Genomic DNA, 24,541 nt, shown 5'->3' with positions numbered 1-24,541 from the left:
AAATGAAGTATATTAGAACTGAATGATAATGGAAAATTGTATGTCCAAGCATGGGGAAAACAGTGATAGGCAATATTAGAAATTTACATACCTGAAAAGGATAAAAGTAGGGCTGGGAAGGTGGCTCAGTGGTAGAGCGCTTGTCTTGCATGCATGAAGCCCTGGGTTCGATTCCTCAGCACCACATAAGCAAAAAGAAAAAAGCTGGAAGTGGCGCTGTGGCTTAAGTGGTAGAGCGCTTGCCTTGAGCTGAAAAGCTGAGGGAAAGCGCCCAGGCCCCACAACGGGACCCCAAAAAAAAAGGATAAAAGTAAAAACTAATGTGCTAAGTTTCTGACTTTGGATATAAAAGAAATAGCACTATCATAAACCTAAATGAAAGAGAAAGACATAAAGATATGAGCACAACCCATAGAATTCAAAACTATCAAAACCAAAAGTGAACAAACATTAATAAAAATATTACCAAAAGAAGAAGACATGGATAAATAAGGGATAAGAAAGCTGACATGAAATACAAAGATAGCATAGATGAAAAAATAATTAGAATTGTTATTGCTATTCTAATTAAAAAGTGGACAAATTCCTACTAAAATGTAGTATGTAAAATGACTCAAATGAAAACAGCCTTGTTTTATGAGTATTAGAACAACTGATAAACTTAAAATTCTTCTCTAAAAGAAAACATAAAGCCAAGATAGTTTGATAGGTAATTCTAATATTTCTCTATAAAAAGCGGACATTTCTAATATTTAATTTTTCAAGAGGTTAGAAAATGGCTCTATTTTGTGTGGCTAGTTTCATCTTTACAAGACCAGTTAAGAATAGCACTAGAGAGTAACATTATACACCAGCTTCATTTCTGAACCGAAATACAAAAACTCTATAATCAAACATTTCAAAGCCAGTCAAATGTAGTAGCACTTAAAAAAAAAAAAACCTGTCAGTGTCATTTGCCATGTTAACAGATTAAAGAAAAGAAACCCATGTTCATATTGTCATGATAGATGCAGAAAAAGATTTAATAATATGCTGTGTTCATTTATGAACATTCATACTAAGAAGGAAACCCTGTTAACCTGGGAATGGTATTTGCCCCATAGTTACAAGAGCTAGTGGTCTGGTTGTTCACCTTCACATTAGGGGCAAGATGAAGATGCTCACTAATGTTGTTTCTGTTCAGCATTTTACAGGAAGTCAGAGCCAGCACAATAAGAAAAAGCATTTAAGTTTGAGAGAGAGACAGAGAAAATAAGCCTGATACTGGTGGCTCACACCCATAATCCTAGCTACTCAGGAAGCAGGATCCTCCTGATGGTTTGAAGCCAGCCCAGGCAGGAAAGGCCGTGAGACTACTCCAATCTCCAATCTACTACTCAGAATAAGCCAGAAGTAGCACTGTGGCTCAAAGTAGCAGAGCACTAACCTTGAGCAAAAGAAGCTCAGGGACAGCACCCAGGCCATGAGTTCAAGCCCCAGGACAGCCAAAAAACAAAACCATAGATGCATTTTTAGATATAATTATTTTTAGCTATATAAATGGCATGAAGAAAGCAATAGTTTTAAGAAAAAAATATACAAAAATGACCATTTGGGGACTGTATTGGAGTTTGATACTACCACTTTAGCCAGTTTACCAGTCTCCAACTATTTATTTTAAAGCTGAAATGGCATTAAATATAATCAAGTGTATAACCTTCACCACCAGCAAAAAATGTTTGGAATGAATAAATGGATAAATATGTACACATGTAGGAATAATTTCCTAAATTTCTGCTGTCATCAAATTGATCTTTAGGTTAAATATAGTTCCAGTCACAGTCTCACACTTGTTCTTAAACTGGATAAACTTAAAGTAATAGAAAGGTCAGAGAGTGAGGACCTTTTGTTTTGTTTTTGTTGATCATGGGTCTTGAACTCCGGGCCTGGGTGCTGTACCTGACCTTTAGCTCAAGGCTAGCACTCTACTACTTGAGCTACAATGACACTTCCAGTTTTCTGGTGGTTAATTGGAGGTCAGAGTTTCACAGATTTTCCTGCTCGGGCTGCCTTTGAACCATAATCCTCAGATCTCAGCCTCCTTAGTAGCTAGGATTACAGGCATGAGCCACCGACACCTGGATGAGTAGGGACCTTTTGAAGAAGAAAAATAAGATAGAGGAGTACCTTATTGAAACTTAGTATGAAGATATGATAATAAGACAGCATGGTATTGGCAGCACCCCAGGGATTGATTAATGAAATTGCATATATATGCAATATGTATAAAGCACAACTTCAGTAAGTCAAGATGAAAAAGACAATAGAACAATAACCAACATCAGAAAAGTTATAGCATATCCTGAACATTATTATTAAGTAAATGTAAGTGAAGACTATAATGTTATTTTATAATGTTGTAGAGAAAGAAGAATTGTGATGTTTGACATACTATTAAAAGACTAAATGAGGGTGAGATTAAGACTGGAGATATGGCTCAAGTGGTAGAGCACTTGCCTAGCGATGACTAGTAAAATAGGGGAAGGTATATGGTCACCCTGTTACCAGAAATCCTACTCATAGGCATAGACACAGAAAATTCTATACATGTACCAGCAGAGAGGTACAGGATAATGTATGACTGACATTTATAGCAGCAATAAGCTGTTAATAAATAACAGGGAATTGAAACATGGTGAATCTGTAAAATGAAATACCAGCTATATTCAGCAGGTATAAATCTTAATAATATAGTGTTGAAGCAAATTCAAGGGAAACTATTATGGTAGGAAACTATTATGGAGCTTAAAGTAACTAAATTACCTAGTATTTATGCAAATATATATGTATATTTTAAATTATAATTTAACTGATCAGAGATTAGGTTTGAGGAGCACATGGGCTAATGCATATTATTGGTAACGTAGCTTCTGAGTGCCATGTCCTTGGTAGAAAATTAATAGGCATTCATTATAATATGCTTATATTACACAATCATTGTAAAGGTTGTGGGTGTAACAAATGATATAGTGGACATGAAAATGATTTCTTAGTATTAATAAGTTATGTATACAAAAGGACAACAAATTAACAATTATAAAAGGATAGAAGGGCTCTAGGAGTATGGCTCAGTGGTTGAGGTGAAGCCCTGGATAGTTTTTTGCACATAAATAAACAAAAAGAAAAATATATTATGGTGTTAACTACTTTTCTAGGTTTTGTGATTTTTTAAAAATGAGATCCATACTTTTATTTATTTACTTATTTATTTTGAGGTACTGGGGCTTGAATTCAGGGTTTTATACTCACTAGGCAGGTACTGTGCTGTTTGAGCTGTTTCCTCCAGCCCAGAGATGTGTGATTTTTACAGTCTTGGTTTTATGTTATATAACAACTCTCACAAAATTAGCTGAAAGAAGAAAATAAATCTGTAAAGTTGACATTGAGAATATAAAATTAATGCTGTTTTTTCTATGTACCTTCAGTTTTTCTTTCATTCCTATTTCCCTTTGGTGCATTGTGAGTATTATGGGTGTCACAGATTTACAAGTGTAGTTACAAGTGTAAAACTTACAGGTGGTAAAACTAAGAATTATGAGTTGCAAAACCTTTTTTTTTTCTGACAGCACTGGGATCCATCACAAAGACTAATGCATGTAGGGAGTATGATGCTCTTGAGTTGTATCCTTCGCTCAGCCAATGTTTAAAAATTATTAAGATTTGTAAATCCTAAAATTAGTTCTTCCCTAGCACCTGTGATGAAAATTTTTGTGACATTTTCATGATAAGCAGAAACACATTAAAAATGCATATAGCAGTTTGACTACAGGAAGAACTTTTTGGTCACCATTTAAACTTCATTTATTACTCCTTTTGGTAAAGATCCGTAGATTCAATAAAGTGTCTGTTGGCCTGATATTTCTTTGTCACCATCCTCATCTTTTTTTCAGGTCCTTTTTCCTAAGTGGGTGAGAACTTTTCTCTTTTTCAGCAGGTTTATGCCATCCTCACAAGCATCATTCAGGAGTAGCCAAAACCCAAAAAGAAGGAGACGATGGTTTCTACAACAAACGGTACAACCAAACTCTGGTTACAGCTGAACTCCAGAGGCTGGCTGAGAAACAGGCAGCAAGGCAGTATTCTCCCGCCAGCCACATCAGTCTCCTCTCTCAACAGGTATGGGCAGAATGTGCTGCCAAAGGGCTTTTTGAATCCAAGATTAAGATTGATGGGGTGTGCCCAGTCCTTCCCAGACTTCAGTGTTTCCCCTATGTTGATGACTCTCAAATGAGCATTGGTTTGTATCAATCTAAAGAACCAAAATGCTACTAAAGTAATAAAGAAAATGAGTGTTGCAGGCAGTCTGGTACTGGTTATGATATACCTGTTTCACAGATAAATAGACTTTAATATTCAGCTGTAAATATAATTTTAAAGGATTTTTAAAAATAACTTTTGTCTTTGGTAAAAATTTCCAGTAAGTCCTAGGTTTAGAAATCTTTTTACCAGAACATTGTAACATTACCTTTATTCCCCTCCTCAGTATACTGCTTTTATTTTATGATTTCAGAATATTTTATAGATACAGATTAATAAAGAATTATACCCTTAGCCAATATACATCATTCTCTCCAATTTACAGATGGGGGAAACTGAGTCTGAAATAAATGAGGTGATCAAGGTCACTCAGTAAACTCATGGACAGAAAAATAAGTACCAGTGTATATGAGTATAAAATGAGTTTACAACACAGTGAAGTTAAATGACAGTGTTAAAAACTTTGTGTTCTCTTTGTTTGTTCTGGTAATCCATATGATGTACAATTAGAAAAAGAAGCTATACCTTCCTTAATGCTGAATGGCATTAAAGTCTTCCAAACAACTTAAAATTTAACTTCATGATTATATTTTGCTGTATCTCTATTGTGTCAGATTCTTTTATGGGTCATACCTGTGATAAATAATCAAAGCTTAAAAAAAAGAAGGTGAAAATGAGTTCACATACATGCTTCAAGAAGGTAACACACTGCTCCCTGGTGGTACCTTCGTTGTTTGTAAACACAATTAGAGCCAGAGTGAAAGGTAAGGCTCCCCTGTGACTTTAGATTTGCTTTGGCATTCTCCTGGTGTTAATGGTTTTCTTTTTCAAATCCGTTGTATTTTAAAGAGTGTAGATGAAGAAATCTAATGTGAAGTAGAAAGAAGAAACTTAACAAAGTCAGAGCTGAGATTTGAAAGGAATCAAAGAGGTAGATTTTAGTGATCAAATGATGGGAAAGTGGTATAGAATGTTGACCATAGTAGGACAAAGAATTTTAAACTCAGAAATGTCTATGAGAAATGGGCCAATGATATGTTATACTTCTGTCATGAGGTCCGTGATTGCAGTTTCCAGTTTATAAATGAATACCTGGAAGCAACAAGATTAATAAATAATTTTCTTCATAACTGTAACAAAGAAAAAGAGCAAATATTAGTGTCTACATGTTTTCACTTCCTATTATTTGTTCTATTTCAGAGCCTGTAAAATAGTAAGATCCTAATCCTGTAGAAATTTAAGGTTTAGCCAGGTGCCAATGGCTCATACCTGTAATCCTAACTGTTCAGGAGGCTGAGATCTGAGGATTGCAGTTCAAAGCCAGCCCAGGCAGAAAACTCTGTGAGGCTCTTATCTCCAATAAACTACTCAAGCTAGAAGTGGTGATGTGGCTCCTGTGGTAGAGTGCTCAAAAGAGGAAAAGTCAGTAGGTCAGGGACAGAACCCAGGCCCAGAGTTCAAGCCCAAGGACCAGCAAAAAAAAAAAGAGAGAGAGAGAGAGAGAGAAAGAAAAAAGTCAAGGTTTATAAGTTCCTTTTGGGAAGCAGGCCTTCTTCAGTTCAACTTTCTTATCTGCAAGAAACCTTCAGTCAGTGCATTCAGGTCCATCAGATTGCTGTTTAGAAGGATCTGAACCTGCCATTAGATGTCAGTTTTAAAGTTCAGAGTCTTGAACATAAGGTGCTTTGTGCCTGGTGCTGTAGTATGAAATAAATATTGTGCATTACTAAAGAAGTAGTTGGTGGCATTTGCAGGGAAATGGATGGAGCTAGAAGAAATCATGTTGAGCAAGGTAAGCTAAGAGCAAAGAGACAAACGGTACATGATCTCCCTGATAAGTGGATGTTAAATCCAAAATGTTAGGTGATACGACAAAATTAACAGACTTAAGAAACAAAGAACTTCCACTCATCTGGTCGAACCACTACTAAATAACCCCATGCTGCTGATCACATGTATGGTGTATATGTGTACACCGTTATATGTTATAGACCATGATAGACAATTTGCTCCAGGAAAGTTAGAATGAGTTTGTGACTTTAAATGAGCATTACTATTCCACAATACTGTGAAATTTGGGAAATTATGTAATCACTTAATCACACATACACACACACACAAAAAAAAAACCCACCAGAAAAAACAAGTCGTTTAAATAAGGATACAGGTGGACCTGTTACAGCAATGAGAAGTACAAGTTGTTATGTCGAAAATGAACTTTACAACTTGTGGGGGGGGGGAGGATGGGTAGGATGGGAAGGGTAAACAAAGGAGGAGGCTACAATGCTTGATAAGAAATGTACTCACTATCTTGCCCATGTAATTGTAACCTTTCTGTACAGTATTTTCACAATAAAAAAAAAAAAAACCCAGAAAACTAGAAGTGGCGCTATGGCTCAAGTGGTAGAGCATGAGCCTTGAGCTGAATTGCTTAGGGACAGCTCTCAGGCCTAGAGCTCAAGCCCCATGACAGAGAGAGAGAGAGAGAGAGAGAGAGAGAGAGAGAGAGAGAGAGAGAGAGAGAGATCTTTCATGGGATTGTTTCTAATATATTTATAAGATTATGTCTTTGTTGCTTTGTATGTCCCTCCCCCATGGAATAACCCCTGCTTTCACTGTATTTGATGTTGGTATATGTGAAGGGGAAGGGAAAAACAAATCGTTAAAACAAGGATACAGGAGGACCCATTGCAACAATGAGATGTACAAGTCATGTCGAAAAACAAACTTTACAACTGACGGGGGGAGGATGAAAAGGGATGGGAAGGGGAAACAAAGGAGGAGGCTACAATGCTTGATAAGAAATGTACTCATTATCTTGCCCATGTAATTGTAACCCCTCTGTACAGTGTTTTGACAATAAAAAATACGTTTATTTAAAAAAAAAGTAGTTGGACTAGCTATCCAGACATCTGTGTGAACTTGAGTAGTTCACTTAACTTCCGTCAACCTCAGCATCTTTGTTGATAGGAAAGCCTCCTTGTATTGTGTAAATGCCGTATACTTGGAAAACATTAATTTAGTCATAAAGGCTCTCAGGAGTAAATGGCTTCTGACTCATGAAAGTTGTTGGCTAAAATACACTCTTTAAAACTCAGTTTATGATATTTAGCCCCTTCTCTTCAGAGAAAATAGTTCCTTAATTTGGAATTTGCAAAATTCTATCTGTTCTTTTTCTGGCAAATAACTAATAACACAAATTAATGGTTTAATACAGGCTCTGGTACATTTCTTTACTAGCTGTTTCCTAATTTCTTTCTTAAAAGAAAGCTGTTGTCATTTCTTACTCACTGAGACAAATGATAAATGTCTGTGACTTCTTAGAGAAAGATGGGTATCCAAACAAAGAAGTAGGAGCTCTGATGGTCTCTCTGGCCTCAGAGTTTAAATTTATCTGTCATCAGAAACAGTTTCATGTCTAGTAACCACTTTAAGTGCTTTTAGCTTCCTACCTCTTACTTTCCTCACTTTCTGTTCCTAGTTTTTATTTGTGCTGTTTTTTTAATTTTCTAATTCATTATCTTCTTAATAATGAATCTTATTTACTAATTTCTTTTCTCTGTCTCTTTAGCTTTATGATTTCTTTTGGGTACTTGCTTTTATTCATTCGGTGGTTTTTTTCTTTAAACTGTATTGAATGCTATGAATTTACCTCTGATAAATGCTTTAGTTATAGCCCACAAGCTCTATTTAATTGCTTTGCTAGGCAACAAGTTAAGGGACTTCTTACTAGAGTAAGAAAGCTGATTTTGAGTTATTTCTACTATTCTGGAAGACTACTATAGAAAATTAAAATTGTTAGGTATTTCCAAAAACTCAAAAACTGAACATTTTGCCTATAATTTCAACTTCTTAACCTACTTAGACATTGAGTGGCAATTTCTAGAAAGGTTTGTATTCCATTCTGTTCGTTTATTTATTAAAAAAAATCATTTTCACTAAGCTCTTAAGGGCATTCAGGCTTTGGAACTAATGGGAATAATAAAAGGCCCATCCCTGAGTGTGAAATAACTCACAATCTATTGAGAGTGACAGCCACTTAAACAGATGATAGTAGTAGCCTGGCACATGCATGACAGAAACATTCCTAAGAAATAATAAATCCTCCCAGAGGGGTTTCTAACCCAACTTGGGATGGGAATGGGAAGAAGGCCAAAGCAGCCTTCCTGAAAGACTGAACTATAAAGGCTAGAAGAAGAGCAGGAGCTGCTTCTAGAAAAAAAAAAAAAAAGAAACAAAACCAAAAACAATGTCTTTGCAGGCAATAGAATGCTGTTTAGTGATGTGTGGGAGGTTAGGGGTCAGCTCCTAGTGGCAAGGATTGAAGCTGGAGAGACGGTTCAACTCATCTGGGGAGAGTTTAGGAGGCCCTGGGAAGGAACTTGCCCTCCTTCTCATGGATGGTGGCAAAGCATAAGACAGTTGCTTCAGCTAGATTGTTCAGATACTGCGAGGAAGATGGGTTAGAGGAGGAGACAAAGCCAGCCCTTTTTTTCTTCCCTACCTTTCGGTGAGGATGCTAAAGAACAGTGAAATAGCAAAGGCAGAGTTCTGACAACTCTCAAAATTGTATTCAAGCTTTGAGGGACCCAGAATGTACATTAGAGACTGGATTCTTAAGGAATTTCTATGGCTAAAAACAAGACCTCATTCAACTTAAGATTTCTTTTGCTACTTCTGTGATGGTGTAGCTTTGTTTAAAGCCTGCACTACATAAGAATATCATACTTTCCCACCCAAGTGAACAGTGGACACTTGAAAACTGTGCAAGCACATGTACATCTGAAATGTGAAGAGGTGTAAGTTATAAGTGTATGACTATTCAACAAATACCTTAGAAATCCAAGCAGAGTGCAGGTCAAATTTAGCCTTTTTTCTTGGCCTGGAGAGGCTGGTTATCTATTGGGGTGGGATCATTTGGCAATCGAAGTGTGTATTTCTGAAAGCAACATGTTTTCTAGAAGCATCTGCACCTGGAGGAGGGGGCGGCAAACACCGGTGGCTCATAGTGTGCTGGAGTAGAGCTTCAGTGTGAGGTCTCTATGTCTGACCCACTCAGTGCCTGGAGGGAGAGCAGCTCTGAACAGACATGGCCCATTGTGGTTGCTGCTGTCAGTGTTCCGAAAAATGTGGCAAAGCAGCCCAGCCTGTGGTGGGGTGTGGGAGGCAGGAAAGCAGAGGAGAATTGGCCCTCTTTGGGCCAGCAAGTGTGAGCTTTCAGGACCCAGCTATCATTACAAGCTGCTTTAGCTCTCCCAGGCTGGGAGTTTAATCAAAAGGATACCAGTAGACCACCCAGGCTGGGCCCCATCATGAACTGTGAGCTGTGTGTTGTGTCCACTTCCCAGCCAGCCAGCCATTTAGTGATGGGGCCAGGCCTCTGTAAATGTGCTGACAGACAGAGCAGGGAGGAGACACTCTGTGCTCCCCACATTTTTCATTTAAATGGAAAGCGGAACAGAGAACCATTGGTTTCTTTCATATCTGTACCCCTTGCCCTGACACTCTATTGCCCCCAGAAGGATATATCTGAAGTACAGAACATTTAGTTCACAGTAGTTCCTCATTCACTCCTCCTTAACTTTCTACCAAAGAATTCTAGGTTGTCTCTCCTACTTCAGCAGCTGCTATCATCAAGGTCCACAATGAATCCCAAATTAATCTTGATTTCAGCAATACCACTTTGAAGAGACAGAGCAAACCTCCAAAATGGTTGCACATGTTCTCTAAGATTGAGGCAGGTGATACCTAGTGTACAGGTGTTAGTGTTTGGCTCTAGAAACTTCTTCCCTGCTTCCTAGCTTACTTGGGTATGTGTGAACTACTGTACATTTTGTGCTTGTTTATTAACTCTGCGTTCTTTCTTGGTAGAAAACATTGTACCCCTTTCACCCCCTAGTCACTACTTGTTCCCATTTCTTGAAAAAGAAAAAGATAAGTAGAAAAATCATAAGCTCTTGAGTCTATGAGACATTAGACACAATCCATGTGAGCCTTGATTTCCACATCTGCTTTAAAAAAAAAAGGGGGGGGGTCATCTTAGCATCAAAACTCATTTTCCTTCCTGAATCCTTTGCCTAGCTCAGATAAGTCCTGCTGAGTCTCCTAGCTCTTCTGTGTGTCTCAAGGTTTTACTCTCCCACACCCTGGCCTGCTGCCCTGTCTCTTGTTTTAAAATAACCATCCCTTTACTTGTCTATCCTTGCAAGTTCTATCTTTCCTATCCTGCTAAATTTAACATAATATACCCTTGTTGTCCTCAGGCCTCCATGTCCCTGCCCCACACTTAATTTTACTGTCTGACTTCACCTCTTAACAGTTGTCTGATCTCTCTCAAGGTCAGTGATGACCTTGGAATTGCCAACTGCAGTTATCTTTTTTTAATCCTTATCCTCCTCCAGTATTGACTCTATTATTGACCACCTCCTACCAGAACATTTCTGTAAGATGCTATAATCCTCTCTAATTTCTTTGAGTACTCATTCTTTCACTTCCCTTGAAAACTAGATTTCTTTTTCAACATTGCTTTAAACCTCAGCTGTATAAAACTGGTTTTAAAAAAAACAAAGAACAGAGTGGATCTGGTTGAAAAAAGTGAGGTGACCCCTTGGTTCTCTATGCCCTGCTGTTTGTGGGTACCCTCCAACATTCAGAACACTTTATATATAGTTTCCCCTATGGTGAATTTTCTTTTTCTATAGCTTTATTTGGTACCTCTTCACCTGAACCTCTTTGTGGAGTGTGCTTCAAATAGACTACTAAATATTTCCACCTATTGTCCAGCATTCAGAATATTTTATGTGTCTTGAAATATTTCAAAATCCCTCAAAAAATATTCATATCTAAAACCCATTGTCGTCTTTCTTCTCTGACATTGCAGTTCTAGGGATTTAAGTTTGAAAAGTGTGATTTATCCATTTTTCTCTTTGTTTGCTTATACTCTCTGTGGCCAGGCAGTTGTCCAGTCTTATTTATTCTGACTACATTGTCTCTGTTCTATGTCTTTTCTGTTTCACAGTTATCTTGAAAGGACTTCCTGTGTCTATGATGTAAAACACAAGCTTCACAAAGCAAAATAAATGATCAAGTCAAAGATTTTATTTAGAATCTGATCCCTAGTTACTTCTGCCTGCCACCCCTGTACTGTTCAGTTAAGTCTCTGTTGGTCTATGTTGATTTCTGTTTTAGTTTAGGCCACCTTCTTAGGAGAAATATTCCCTAGTTATAAATCTTTGCATCCTTCTTCTCTAGTATGCATCTCACATCACACTGTATATATGCAGATAGACAGTGAGCATCTCTTGTGGTCCTGGTTGCCTCAGACCTCTTGTGGGTAGTACAGTTGACCCTTGCCCCTCTGAATTCTGAGTTCTGTGTAATTAATATGGACAATAGGACTTGAACTCAGCTTTTTTGCTCAAGGCTGGTGCTCTACCTCTACTTCCAGCTTTTTGGTGACTAATTGGAGAAAAGCATCTCATGGACTTTCCTGCCAGGGCTGGCTTCAAAGTGCCATCTTCAGATCTTAGCCTCCTGAGTAGCTAGGATTTACAGGTGTGAGCTGCCAACACCCAACTAGACAACATTTTTTTAAAGAAGTACATCTGTACCAAATGTGCAGATTTTTAAAAATTATAGCTCCATAAATAATAAACTATAGCACTTATTGACATAGCATTTTCTTTGTATTAGGTTTTAGATACAATTTAATGATTGTTAAATAATTTAAAATATACAGGAGGATTTGCATGGGATACATGAAAATATTTTCATATTTTATGTTAAGAGACTTGATTGCAGAATGGACTATCTGCATTAAGCCTTAGAGTCAGTCCCGTGTGAATTCTATGGGACAACTATACTCAACAGATGTGCTCATTCTATTGGACTATAAGGTACTTAGCAGAGGATAAGACCATGCCAATTTTTCACGAGTTTTTTTCTGGTGTGTTGTATTCATCCAACCCCTGTTTTTAAATAAATAATGAAAAAAAAAACTCCTGTTGCTCCAGCCAGAAGTCTTTTTGATTTGTGGGATCCTTCAGCCCTTCATTAGTCACTCTGTGAAACACATCTATTATAGTGATTTTGCATCTCTTCTCGCTTGTGTGCCTATAAACCACATGATGGCAGTTCTGTCTAAACCATCACTCACCACAGGACCTTGTACTTGGTAGACATTTACCACATTTTTGCTAAATGGAAAAGAATTTCTCTTCTGTATTTTGTCAGTTTTTATATTCTCTTTTAAAACTTAATTACTGTTATCTTCTTTTTCATTGATACATATCATACCTGACCTTCACACTAAAGCAGCCAATGTAAATCAGATATGCCTAATTTATCATAGGCACTGTGCTAAGAATATTATATTCCTTGTCTCTTTAATCCAACAAGGGAGATACTGCTTATTTATTACCTGTGAAGATGAAGAAATAGAAACTGGTAGGATAAGTCACTCTGCTAAGGTCACACAAATGGCAAATGACGATATCATGATTCATACATTTTTATGATTCCATGTGCTTTAGCCTGGTATTTTCTGCATCTTTGGTCTTTGAGTTGGAACTCAAATCTGTCATACACATTGTTTAAATATTCAGTGGCGATCCACTTGAGACTCAGCACCACAAAGTCAAGGGTTGGTATTATTATTATTGTTATTAATATTAATGTTCTTCCTCAGTGCTCAAAAGAGTGCCAGTCCCACATAGAAAAGGTTCCTGTTGAATATTTGTTTGAATTGATAAAAATATTCTTGGCCTCCTCAGATAAGAAACCTTAAGATTTTTATGGACTAATCTATGATGAGGAAATTGATGAAAAAATTTGCACTAAGAATGCTGTGCCTTGATTATTGTGTGTTATATTATTATCCACTAAATCCTTGATGTTGAATTCCCACTTTTACTTTGATAAATAAGGTACATGAAATTTACACACAACTTACTGAACCTGAGGTTAGTTTGAGCGAATCACAAGTGGTTTGCTAGGCCTTTGCAGTTTTGGTGCCATGCAGAAACAATATAATATACTCATTTTGCAGACAGGGAACAGAATCTGTATGTCAAAGCTATTATTTCATTCAAGAACATTACCCACAGCTTCAAGATGAGGCCAAAGCCTTCTCTAAAATTACGTTAAAGCACCAGCAAGAACAGCACTTAACTCTCACTCTAGTCACTTGTGATCTATGCAAAAAGAGATCATTTGGAACCTGTAATTTCCTTACTAACCTTGCAGTGACAGTAAATACCATCTTTCCACTTACTGGTAAAACTGGCTGCTAACTGGAGATGGGGGGGAAAGGAGGGTCCTTTCCAAGAATATTTGCTAGGATTTATTTGGATACTTCACTTAATAGTACAGTTATCCCTCTTATCTGGCTTCTACACCCTTGTATTCAGCCAATCACAGTTGAAAGTACTTGAGGAGAAATATGTCTATTTAACATGTACAAAGATTTTTCTTGTCATTGTTCCCTAAACAATATGTTATAAAATTCATTTATGTTGTGTTCAATATCATAACTGATAGGAAGATGAACATAAATTAAATAGGTGTGTGTGTGTGTGTGTGTGTGTGTGTGTGTGTGTGTGTGTGTGTGTGTGTGTGTGTGTGTGTGTGTGTGTGTGTGTGTGTGTGTGTGTGTGTGTGTGTGTGTGTGTGTGTGTGTGTGTGGTGAGGATTGAACCTAGGCTCTATAAGCACTCTATACTCACACCCCATTTCTACACTCTCACCACTTCACCACTTTTTGTAAAGGACTAGATCTTCCTCAGATTTTTGTGTCTGAGATTTAAGGGTCCAATCCCCAATACATATCAAGGGAATGTGAGTTTGTTTGTTCTCACTGAACCAAGCTCTAGGGACTTTACAGTGAATAAAGTGTCCAGAGTGCCTTAAAAAAATGTGAGACAAAATAGGAAAATAAATTTGTATTTATAATACAAATACTTAACTCTTAAAGCAGTTTAATGATGAAAGATATTTTAAATCAAAGATCTTTTATAGCTTGGGGAGATCCTTTATGACAGTTTTTGCCTTAGGATGTAAAGCACTATGTGTTAGTGATAAAAGAGAGGCAATAGACTGCTGTTAGCTCATGCCTCTAATCCTTGCTACATAGGAGGCTGAAATCAGAGGATGGAGATTTGAAGCCAGCCTGGACAGGAAAGTCTGTGAAACTTATCTCTAATTAACCACCAAGATAAGCTAAAAGTGGAAGTGTGGCTCATGTTGTAGAGTATCAACCTTGAGCAGGAAAGCTAAAAGAACAGTAGCCAGCCCCAGAGTTTAAGCCTTGACACACACCAAGAAACCAATATACAGAGGCTTCTGATTTTTTTCTATCTCCATGGCAGGGCTTATTCCTACTTCTCTGGGCACAAGAGTGTATTTGCTGATGTTTTTCTCAAACAGCAATAATAAGGCTTTGTATTGTATTAAGAAAGAGCATCCAGATATTGGTGGCTCATGACCAATCTTAGCTACTCAAGAGGCTGAGATCAGAAGGATATGGTTCTAAAGCCAGCCCAGGTAAGAAAGTCCAAGAGACTCTGTCTCCAAAATAACTAGCAAAAAGCCAGGCTGAAGACCTGGCTCAAGTGGTAAGCCACCAGCCAAGCAAGCAAGGCGAACAAGTGTGAAAGTGTGAAACTCTTAAGTCCAAACCTTGGTATTAGCACAAAAAAAAAAAAAAGGAAAAGGAAAAAGAGGAGAGAGAGAAAGGAAGGAAATGGAGGGGAAGAAAAGGGAAGGAAGGGAAAAAGGGGGAAGGAGGAAAGAGGAAGGGAGGGAAGGAAGGAGAGAGGGATATCAAAATTATGTATGTTCTTGTCAGAGGAAGGTCTTTGCCACTACATTTGCAGACAAACTGCATAGTGAGGTATGGAATTCTGTTGTCTTCTGTGACTGAGGAATGTGTTATCCTTAAGGGTTTGCCACAGCATTTCCTACAGAGCAGGCATGCACTGAGAAACATTCTGCCTAATGACTTACTTGATAGAGTACTTGAGGGCTCATATTGGACTTGTCTTTTTCATTATCCTGTGTGATATTTTCTCATCTCTTAATGTCATTTTTCTTGGATTTGTTTTTCTATGGTGGAGCTAGAAATTACTGCACATTATTCCTTGATGCTGTTACTGAGAGAACAGTAGGTAGATGAAATCCATGATTCACTTCCTTGAGGTTTAGAAAAAGATGCACAGAGAGGATCTGCTACTGCAGTTCTGTTAATTACTCTAAGATTCTTGGCTTAGCCACCAGGGTATGATCACTAGCTTTGTTGACTTGGATTAGACAGTATATGATCCATGATCATCTTTGCCCATTAGGCCTAAATCCTAAATCAACACCATCTAGTTGGCCACCTGGACATCTTTTCCTCAGATTTGCCCTGGAATCTTCATTCTTAAACCTGTTTAGTGTTAAAGAGAGATGTAGGTAGATAAATCTAAGGAAATACATTTTCCCCTATAACCCTAGAACAAAATTGATCTCACAGTCTTACTACTTTTGACCTTGTATTCTGCCATGGCAAGGAGCTCTAGTTATATTAGAAGACAAATTAAGGCAGATCCAAAAAAAGAACAGGAACAATGAGTGAATGAACTCAAGAGCTTTTATCAGATTACAAATGCAGCCCTCCAGTTCCAAGGTCCACCTTGGGTTCAGGGGGAGAGGAGACCGACAAGAGTTGTCCTACTGCCCCTTGTTATGACCCTTCACTGATATGGTCCCTCTCAGCTCTTCCCAGAAACCAGCCCTTGATTTGCCACCACTCTCACACAATTCTGTTCAGAATCATTTGTTAGAGCAATGTGGAATCATAGTCAAGCATTCAGTGCCCTTCTAAAGCTGTTTCTCTGTCTCTTCCAGTCTGGTGTCACCCAGTCTTTTACAGCATTAAGCTTTCTGTTTCTCAGATGTCTTTCTTGCTTGTCTGTCTGTGGTATTTCTTTCCTTTTGGGTCTAGCTTAGGTCCTTCTTTGGCATTTTGATGGTCTTAAATATTGCGGTCTATCCAGAGGTCTTTTCTTACCTATTAGATTATAAATTCATACATGACATAAAGGCACAAGTTTTTTTTTCCCTGTCTACCTTCAGACTCTTACCCAACGCCTTGCCTATAATAAGTAATGTATTGCATTTTGTCATTGATAAATTGTCTTTGAGTTCTGAACTTTGCAAAATTTTTATTGTAAAGGTGATGTACAGAGGGTTTACAGTTACATAAGTCAGGAAATAAGTACATTTCTTTATTTTCTTTTATCTTTAAGTATTTGTACAAAGAAGTTCCCATTCTACAAAACAGTATATGAGTGCAAGGTGTCTGACAACATTGTCACCCATCGCTCCTAACCCATCCTTTCTCTCAATATTTTTTGGGGGGGTCCAGTCGTGGCGCCTGAGCTCTGGGCCTGGGTGCTGTCCCTCAGCTCTTCAGCTCAAGGCTAGCACTCTACCACTTGAGCCACAACATCACTTCCGCCTTTTTTTTTTTGCTTATGTGGTGCTGAGGAATCGAACCCAGGGCCTCATGCATACAAGGCAAGCGCTCTACCACTGAGCCACCTTCCCAGTCCCTCTTTTTTAAATTGAGATTAGGTGATTACATAAATTTCACGTACTTCACAGTACTGTGGAGTTGATACTTAGTTAAAGTCACAAACACATTTTAACCTTTACAAGGCACATTGTCATTATCGTGGTCTATATAGTTTGTGATTTCTATGAGCTTTGACAATACAAATGATTTTTTCCACATCAGGTGATGTTTATATTTCTTTCCTTTTGCTTAGTGTAAGCTGTTCCCTCTTTCCCTCTCATTCCCCCCTTCCCATCTCTGTCTTTGGGTTGCTTAGTTCTTTTTCTTCTATGTCCAGTGCAGCTGATGGGCCCCTTTGTTGAATGTTGTTCCATTTCCCAGTACATTTCTTTTTGAACAGTGTCACCTCTTCCCTCATTTTCTCCCCATTTTTTCCTTCTAGACTCCCTCCCCCACGAGTCGTGTAGTTCATTTTCAACATAGTATCAAGTGAGTATCACTGCTGCATTAGTTCACCCTTTGTCCCACCATTCTATCTTCCCTCTTATTTTCCCCCAAACAGATAGATTTATATATAAGACAAAAAATACTGAAATTAAACAAAAAAAAACTGTGACAAAGCAGGAAAACAACAACAAAGTAAAATAACAAAAACTTAAAGCATCCTGAACTATATAGTATTTTTGGAGCATACCACTACATCAAGAGTGATCTAATTAGGGTTGTCCTTGACCCCTCCTCTGAATGCCAAGTGTACCTGGGTGGATGGAGTATTCTGGGAATCCAATAGGGCAATTCTGTGATGTTTTAATTATAATATTTGGAATAACACTATTTATAGCTAACAGCAATAACAAGCAGTAACATGTGGGTGGGTCAGGCACCGGAAATTGGACTCATTCTCTGTTTCTCCTGCCCCATTTTTCAATCCATCACCTGTATTTATTCCTGCAGTAATTTAAACACCTGTCTAGATGGAATGCATGCAATGTGTCCCTACCCCACACATTCAGATGTTTGCCCACCTGCATTATGCGGAAGGCTGCCTCTAAAATAAACAGTGTTTGGTACTAAAAGAAAAAAATCCTCTGAGGTCACTGTGGCAGTGGACATGAGATAGGAATGGGAGTGGAACATCTGGTTAAGCCTCTCCAGGACAGTAGGAACAGAGGAAGAAGAGGAGGTGGAGGATAAGGAGTGAAACCTTGCCAAGCTAGCCCAAGGTTTAGATGGAGGTAGGATTCGTGACCAGGTGAGGTTTAGGTAACAAGCTGATGGTTTTTAGGCTCTAGTGTCTTGGGGCGAGAGGGTTTGTTTGATTGTCTTTATTTTTTTAATAAGGACCATTTCTCATGACAAACAAGAAGTACTTAGCATTTCCTAATTTGTTCTAAATGGTTTTATCTACTTTTACACTCTAGACATATTTAATGACTACTCTTTTTAAAGTTGAAATAACTGAACAACATTGTGAAATAGAAAACTTAAAAGTTCTTAACAGAATTATTTTCTCTTCTACTCTTCTTTGTTGTTATATATTTTCTCCTTACCCCATCAAAGTCATTCTGCTGTTTGTTGAAGATCCCCTGAGCTTTATGGAGGAAGGAAATAGTGAACAGCACCCTTTTTTGTTTTCTCTTGTCATTTTCTGTGGTCCCCTATAATAAGGGCTTCTCAGACTTTACAAGGCAAGTGAATTGCCTGTGGAACTTGTTAAGTGCAGATTTTGGTTCTCTGGTACTTGAACTGAGCTCATAGTCTACATTTTGAACAAACTTCCAGGAATATAGATGCTGCTGGTCCATGACTAAAGCTGTAAGTAGCAAGGCTCAGGGAAACAAGTGAGGCAACTGGAGTAATACAGTAGTTAAAGCTACTGGCTTGAGTTAGGTGCAGTGTCTCATACTTGCTGTAATTCCAGCCACTTGGGAGGCAGCTATCAAGAGTTCATAGTTTGAGACCAGCCTGACCCCATCACAATGAATAGCTGAACATGGTAACACAATGCCTATGTAAGAAATATAAAGAGGAGGATTAAAATCCAGGGATTAATACAGGAGTCTGTTTGAAAAGTAGCAGAAGCAAAAAGGGCTGGAGGCATGGCTTAAGTAGAGCACCTGTGCCTGCTTATCAAGCTAAAGGTCTTGAGTTCAACCCCTAATACTGTCACACACACACACACACACACACACACACACACACCCCTAATACTGTCACACACACACACACACACACACACACACACACACACACACACACACACACACACACACACACACACACACACACACACACACACACACACACACACACACACACACACACACACACACACACACACACACACACACACACACACACACGATTGAGAACTCTTGCCTCAGGAATGGAATCCAAACCAGACATGATAATTATTTGCTTTTGAGCAAGTTTTTTTTTACCTTTCAACAAAACCTCAGTCTCACTATTCATGTACCTTTAAGATTAAATAAATATATGCATTATATACTTAGAGAATTCCTGGAATAAAGTCAATGTATGTTCAATGTAGTCACCATTAGTGTTAATATGATTTTGTTATTATTGCCAATATTAAGTCAACTCTGAAAAGTATTATTTACATAAAAATTGATTATGGCAAAAGGTCCAAACAAGACCTATAATACTCTTAAATGTGTATGCTACCTTTTGCAGATACAAATGTATTTGCCATAGTCAATTGGGCAGGTTCTTTGAGTTATAGTTCTCATCACTAAAAGAATTTTTTTATTAAATACTTTTTTATTGTAAAAATAGTATACAGAAGGGTTACAGTTACATAAGTAAGGTAATGAGTACATTTCCTATCGAGCATTGTTACCTCCTCCTTTCGTTAAAAGAATTGTTACCCCCTCCTTTCATGGGGTTTGAACTCTGGGCTTGGGCGCTGTTCCTGGCTCTTCAGCTCAAAGGTGAGTGCTCTACCACTTGAGTCACAGCGCAACTTCCAGTTTTCTAGTGGTTTATTGGAGATAAGAGTCTCACAGAGGGCTGGGAAGGTGGCTCAGTGGTAGAGCGCTAGCCTTGAGCTGAAGAGCTGAGGGACAGCACCCAGGCCCAGAGTTCAGGCCCCAAGACCAGACCCGCCCCCCCTCCCAAAAAAAAAAGAGTCTCACGGATTTTCCTGCCCGGGCTGGCTTTGAACCGTGATCCTCAGATCTCAGCCTCCTGAGTAGCTAGGATTACAGGCATGAGCCACTGGCCACTGGCGTTAAGAGAATTTTAACCTATCTTTCTGTCTCTCAGATCCCTTTGTGACCAATGGCATGATTCTGTGATTTGGTTAAGTAACATATGTTCAGTTATTAGCCCAAGGAAGCCGATTGGCCCAGTGACTGTAACTTTTCCTGATGAGGCACTGATTTTGTGACTGGTGTGATCATTTCATGTATGTATAATTGTCCTTTTAAAAAATTTCAACACCAGTGCCAGTGGCTCACACCTATAATCCTAGCTACTCAGGAAGCTGAGATCTGAGGATGGTATTTCAAAGCCAGCTGGAACTCTCTGAGTTTCTTATCTGTAACCACCAAAAAGCCAGAAGTGGAGCTGTGGCTTAAGAGGTAGAGCACTAGTCAAGAAAAGAAAAGAAAAACTAGCAGTGAAGTGTTTATTGTGGTTGCATATCACTAAGTGCTCTTTACCACTTCATCTTCATCTGATAGAATCTGATTGTGTTGTGTTGCCTAGAAAAATGTAGATGGCCAGAAAAGCAGATATAGCATGATGACATCCTTATTTGTCATCCCTCTGTCCTGTTAGGGAAGAAACCATTAAGCAGACCTGATTGGAATGTAGAGTTTTTAAGAGCTGACCCAGTGCTGGGGGTTTCTGCTTTGCTTCTAGGCCTTCCCTGAACAAAACAAGGTAGTACTAAAGCCAAACTTGATGTGATTCAGTGATTCCTCCTGCCCATTCTCCAAATAATTTGTGTGGAGTAAACTTTATCCAGTACAAATCTAAAGGCTCTAGAGATATGTTGTCTACTAAAGTAGCTACTAGATATGTATGATATTTTAAATTCAAGTTTAAAATCCAGTTTTTCAGCCACACCAACCACAGTTCAATATACAATAGCGACATGTGGCTAGTGTCTACTATTTTGGATAGTACAAAATATAGAATATGCTCATCACCAGCGAACATTCTGTTAGATAGAGCAGCGATAGAAAATCTGTTCACTTCCCTTGCTGTTCTGATTGGTTAGCACTGGCTGCTTGGAAAACTGTATATAGAAGATACTGAGTTCACATTCTGGCTAGCCCCAGACAGTTCAGTTAGCATTGCAGGTCTGAGAAACCTGCTGACTTTTCCAGATAAACCACAGGGGTGGTGCTCTATGGGGAAACAGAGCAACAAGTTGTTACAGTTGTTTTCAGCAGGAACTTCTTTGGAGAGAAAGATGAGAAGTCTGTAAGGTTTTCATTCCTTATATAGCCTCTCATTTAAGTAGTCACTTTTCCTATATCTCAGAATAAATCATCTAGAATACCTTGTTTTTGTACAGAAAGAAGTTACAATGACTGCCAGTTACTAGTTTACCCATTGAATGAGACTGAATGTTACACACAACCTACTAGTAGTCCAAACTTAACTACACATTCATGCCACTTTCCACTCTACTTCTCTGCAACAGAACTGAGAGTACTTTTTTTGTTTTACTTCTATAATGTCCTCTCAGGATGGATTAAAAAAATAGGAAATAAAATATAAGGGAAAGAAGCTAGGTGCTGGTGGCTCATGCCTATAATCCTAGCTACTCTCGAGATCTGAGGATCATGATTCAAAGCCAGGCTAGGTAGAAAAGTCGGTGAGACACTTATCTCCAATTAATCACACACACACACACACACACAACCTCAGAAAACAGAAGTGGCACTGTGGCTCAAGTGGTAGAGCACTAACTGAGCAAAAGGAGTTCAGGGACAGTGCACAGGCCCAGAGTTCAAGCCCTAGGCTTGGCAAAAAGAAAAAAAGAAAGAGAGGGAGAGAAAGAGAAAGGCTAATATTATTTTCAGAATTTGAGCTCTGTATCTGATGACATTTTTAAGAAAGAAACCTTAATAGTAAGGTTTTTAATTGGACTTTACAAGAGCACAAATTGTACAACTGTTATACGGCCTCAAGTAAATTATTTTGAGTAATAACTTCTCATCCACAAGATGAGGTGTTAAATGTCTCCTTCCATGAGTAATAGGTAAAGAGTATGTGAAGTATAAAACCCAGAGTACCAGATACCACTACTGTTAAGGGTCCAACTGCTAACCCACATTTTTTGGAAAAGGTATAATACATGTACTTGGAGTTTAACACTCTATTCTAGTCTTGACCTTGCCATTAAGTGTGTGACTTCTACCTAGTTGTTTAGCTTCTCCAGCCTTCAGTTTCCTCTTTGGTGAGATGAATAACAACAGAACCTATCTCTCAGTCTTAAATTAGGTAATGTAAATCAAGATATTCAAGGATACCTAGAACATGGCACATAGTGTTGGATACTTGTTAAATGTTAGGATGTAAATACAGATGTTTATATTAGAGCTAGCCCTGCCAAAATGTAGGAGATTACCATGTCTATTTATTCTCTCTTCTTCTCACATGCTGATTTTGAAATTATGCCCTTTATACTAAACATCACTTTTTTTCTATTGCTATTCTGATATTAATCATTATTAAGCCTCCTTTATTAAGTCTTATGCAAAATGGTTATTATAATGACCTAACTATCTTGGTAGTTTTTTACAAGTTGCAATATCACATCTAATTTAAAAGGCCTGATATTTTAAGTCAGGAAAGAGAGGAGGGCAGGTAAGAGAGCATTAGTGTGGAGTAGGAAAGTATTCAGTGCTCTGGGAGCCTGTGTCATCTCAGTGCCTGACATGTTTCTTCTAGAGTATAGGAAAGGCAAAAAACATTGTAAGGAAACTAGAGTCTGGAGGAAAGGTGTTACTGAATTTTCAACTGGTCTTCCCTGTCAGCACTTGCCTCCTTCAACTCTGCTATTGCAGAAAGTGGAGCAGAAGTAAGAATCTGTGCTTGATTTCTACTAAAGCCTGAGTCCACCCTGTAGGACAGGGCACAGCCAGAGTGTCCCCATCCTAGCCTCCACAGCAGCCAGAGACTACCCCTGACCTATGGAAAACAGCTTTCCTTCCAAGAAAAGTATTTTGCTGTGAAGATGCAGGCATGGGCCATTTTCACTATGGACTAATACAACTAAGAAGGAAACACTCTACTATTGCTAAAAGTGCACTATTTTTTTTTCAGGATGTGCAGGTTGTTTTAAAATCTAAAAAATCCAAAACCTAAAATCTAAAACAAATCTAAAATTATTTCATTTGTAAATGTCAAATTATAGATAGCTAAGCCATTTTATAGGAGATCATTTCCTGGAGTTTCCATCTCCTGTTTGATGACTTAAATTGCAGCTGGTGGCTCCACCTTTGCTAAGCCTTGACTCTTCCTTCTTTTCAGCATTTCCCATGGAATATTTAGAAATGCTTCTCCCAACCATCTTTTCTTCTCTAACCCACTACTGCTGCCCATGATTTACACTTTCCACCTCACAGCTACATTTGTCTTAACAACTTAAAAAATTTTTTGGATTGTAGAAATAATATATACCCAGTATAAAAATATGGAGATTGTAGGTTAAGTATGAGGAAGAAAACAACTCACTGCTTACCAATAGATGTTATTTATTTTTTTACAACGCTTTTCTAGTCTTCTAAGATATACTCACCTTCACAGTTAGCTTCACAGTATGATTTTTTGCTAACATGATTTTTTTCTTAAGTTATCAGAATGTATTAATATCATTAAGAATTTTTCAAAAAATGTTTGTGGATAAATAGTATTCTCTTAGAAGAAAATTTAAAACAATACTGTTAGCTAGTTAGACCTTCTTTTTCAGTATTGAAAACAATGCTTGTTAGTGTCTGATCATGATAGAGTGATGTAAGAATATAGGCTTTGAAAGCTAAAGATGGTAGCTCAAATCCTAACTTGGTCAGTAACCCAGGACCTTGAAGCAATCCTGACCTCAGTTTCTTTCTTTGTAAAGTGAGGATTGTGACTTTACTTACTATCAAACTTAAGTTCATTTACATGAGATGTGTGTAAAGTACTGTGTCCACACAGAACTTGGCATGTGATAAATTCTAACACATATTGTTATTGTCATTGTCACTATCATTAATCACATGCAGCTTTCGTACCTAACTTCCTAAAAGCCAGACCATAGCATCAAAACCTTTGAGTTATTATAATACTTTAATAGCTACATACTGCCATATCTTTCTTGACTTCTGGAAAGACTCAATTTATAGATCCACAAGTAGTTATAAATACTATTGTATGCTATCTTTCTTATTACTGTTTGGCAATGTAACAAGAAAATTGTTTTCTACAGCTTCTTCTTCCTGGTAGTTTGCATTTATTTTTTGTAATTTACACTTAATAATGGAAATAACTAGTGTGAAATGTTTAATTAGATTAATCATATTTCTTCTGTGTAAATTATTTTTGAAGTCAATACCCATTTTATGTTGACTCTCCTTTTTTCTACCTAATTCACTGAATTCTTTGTATAATTTTTGTTATTTGTAATGAGAATTTAAACCTTTTAAATTTAAAATTTAAATGATGAGGAAACAA

At 37.8% G+C, this 24,541-nt stretch overlaps 1 protein-coding gene across 22 annotated transcripts in view; it reads left to right on the top strand.

The window, feature by feature from the left end:
• Positions 1-24,541, top strand: part of Ttll5 (tubulin tyrosine ligase like 5) — a 242,939-nt gene that overhangs the window by 122,307 nt on the left and 96,091 nt on the right. For 18 of the 22 annotated variants that reach the window (XM_070029485.1, XM_070029462.1, XM_070029431.1 and 15 more), the window contains one exon: positions 3,971-4,155. In XM_070029485.1, coding sequence (XP_069885586.1) covers positions 3,971-4,155 — 185 coding nt within the window. The remainder of the gene's footprint in view (positions 1-3,970; positions 4,156-24,541) is intronic. The other 4 variants (XM_070029421.1, XM_070029395.1, XM_070029478.1 and 1 more) reach the window with 1 other exon arrangement.

Source organism: Dipodomys merriami, unplaced genomic scaffold (assembly GCF_024711535.1).
Source record: "Dipodomys merriami isolate MVZ:Mamm:240054 unplaced genomic scaffold, mDipMer1.0.p SCAF_1, whole genome shotgun sequence".
NCBI classification, from domain to species: domain Eukaryota; kingdom Metazoa; phylum Chordata; class Mammalia; order Rodentia; family Heteromyidae; genus Dipodomys; species Dipodomys merriami.
This window is presented reverse-complemented; position numbering and strand designations above follow the sequence as displayed.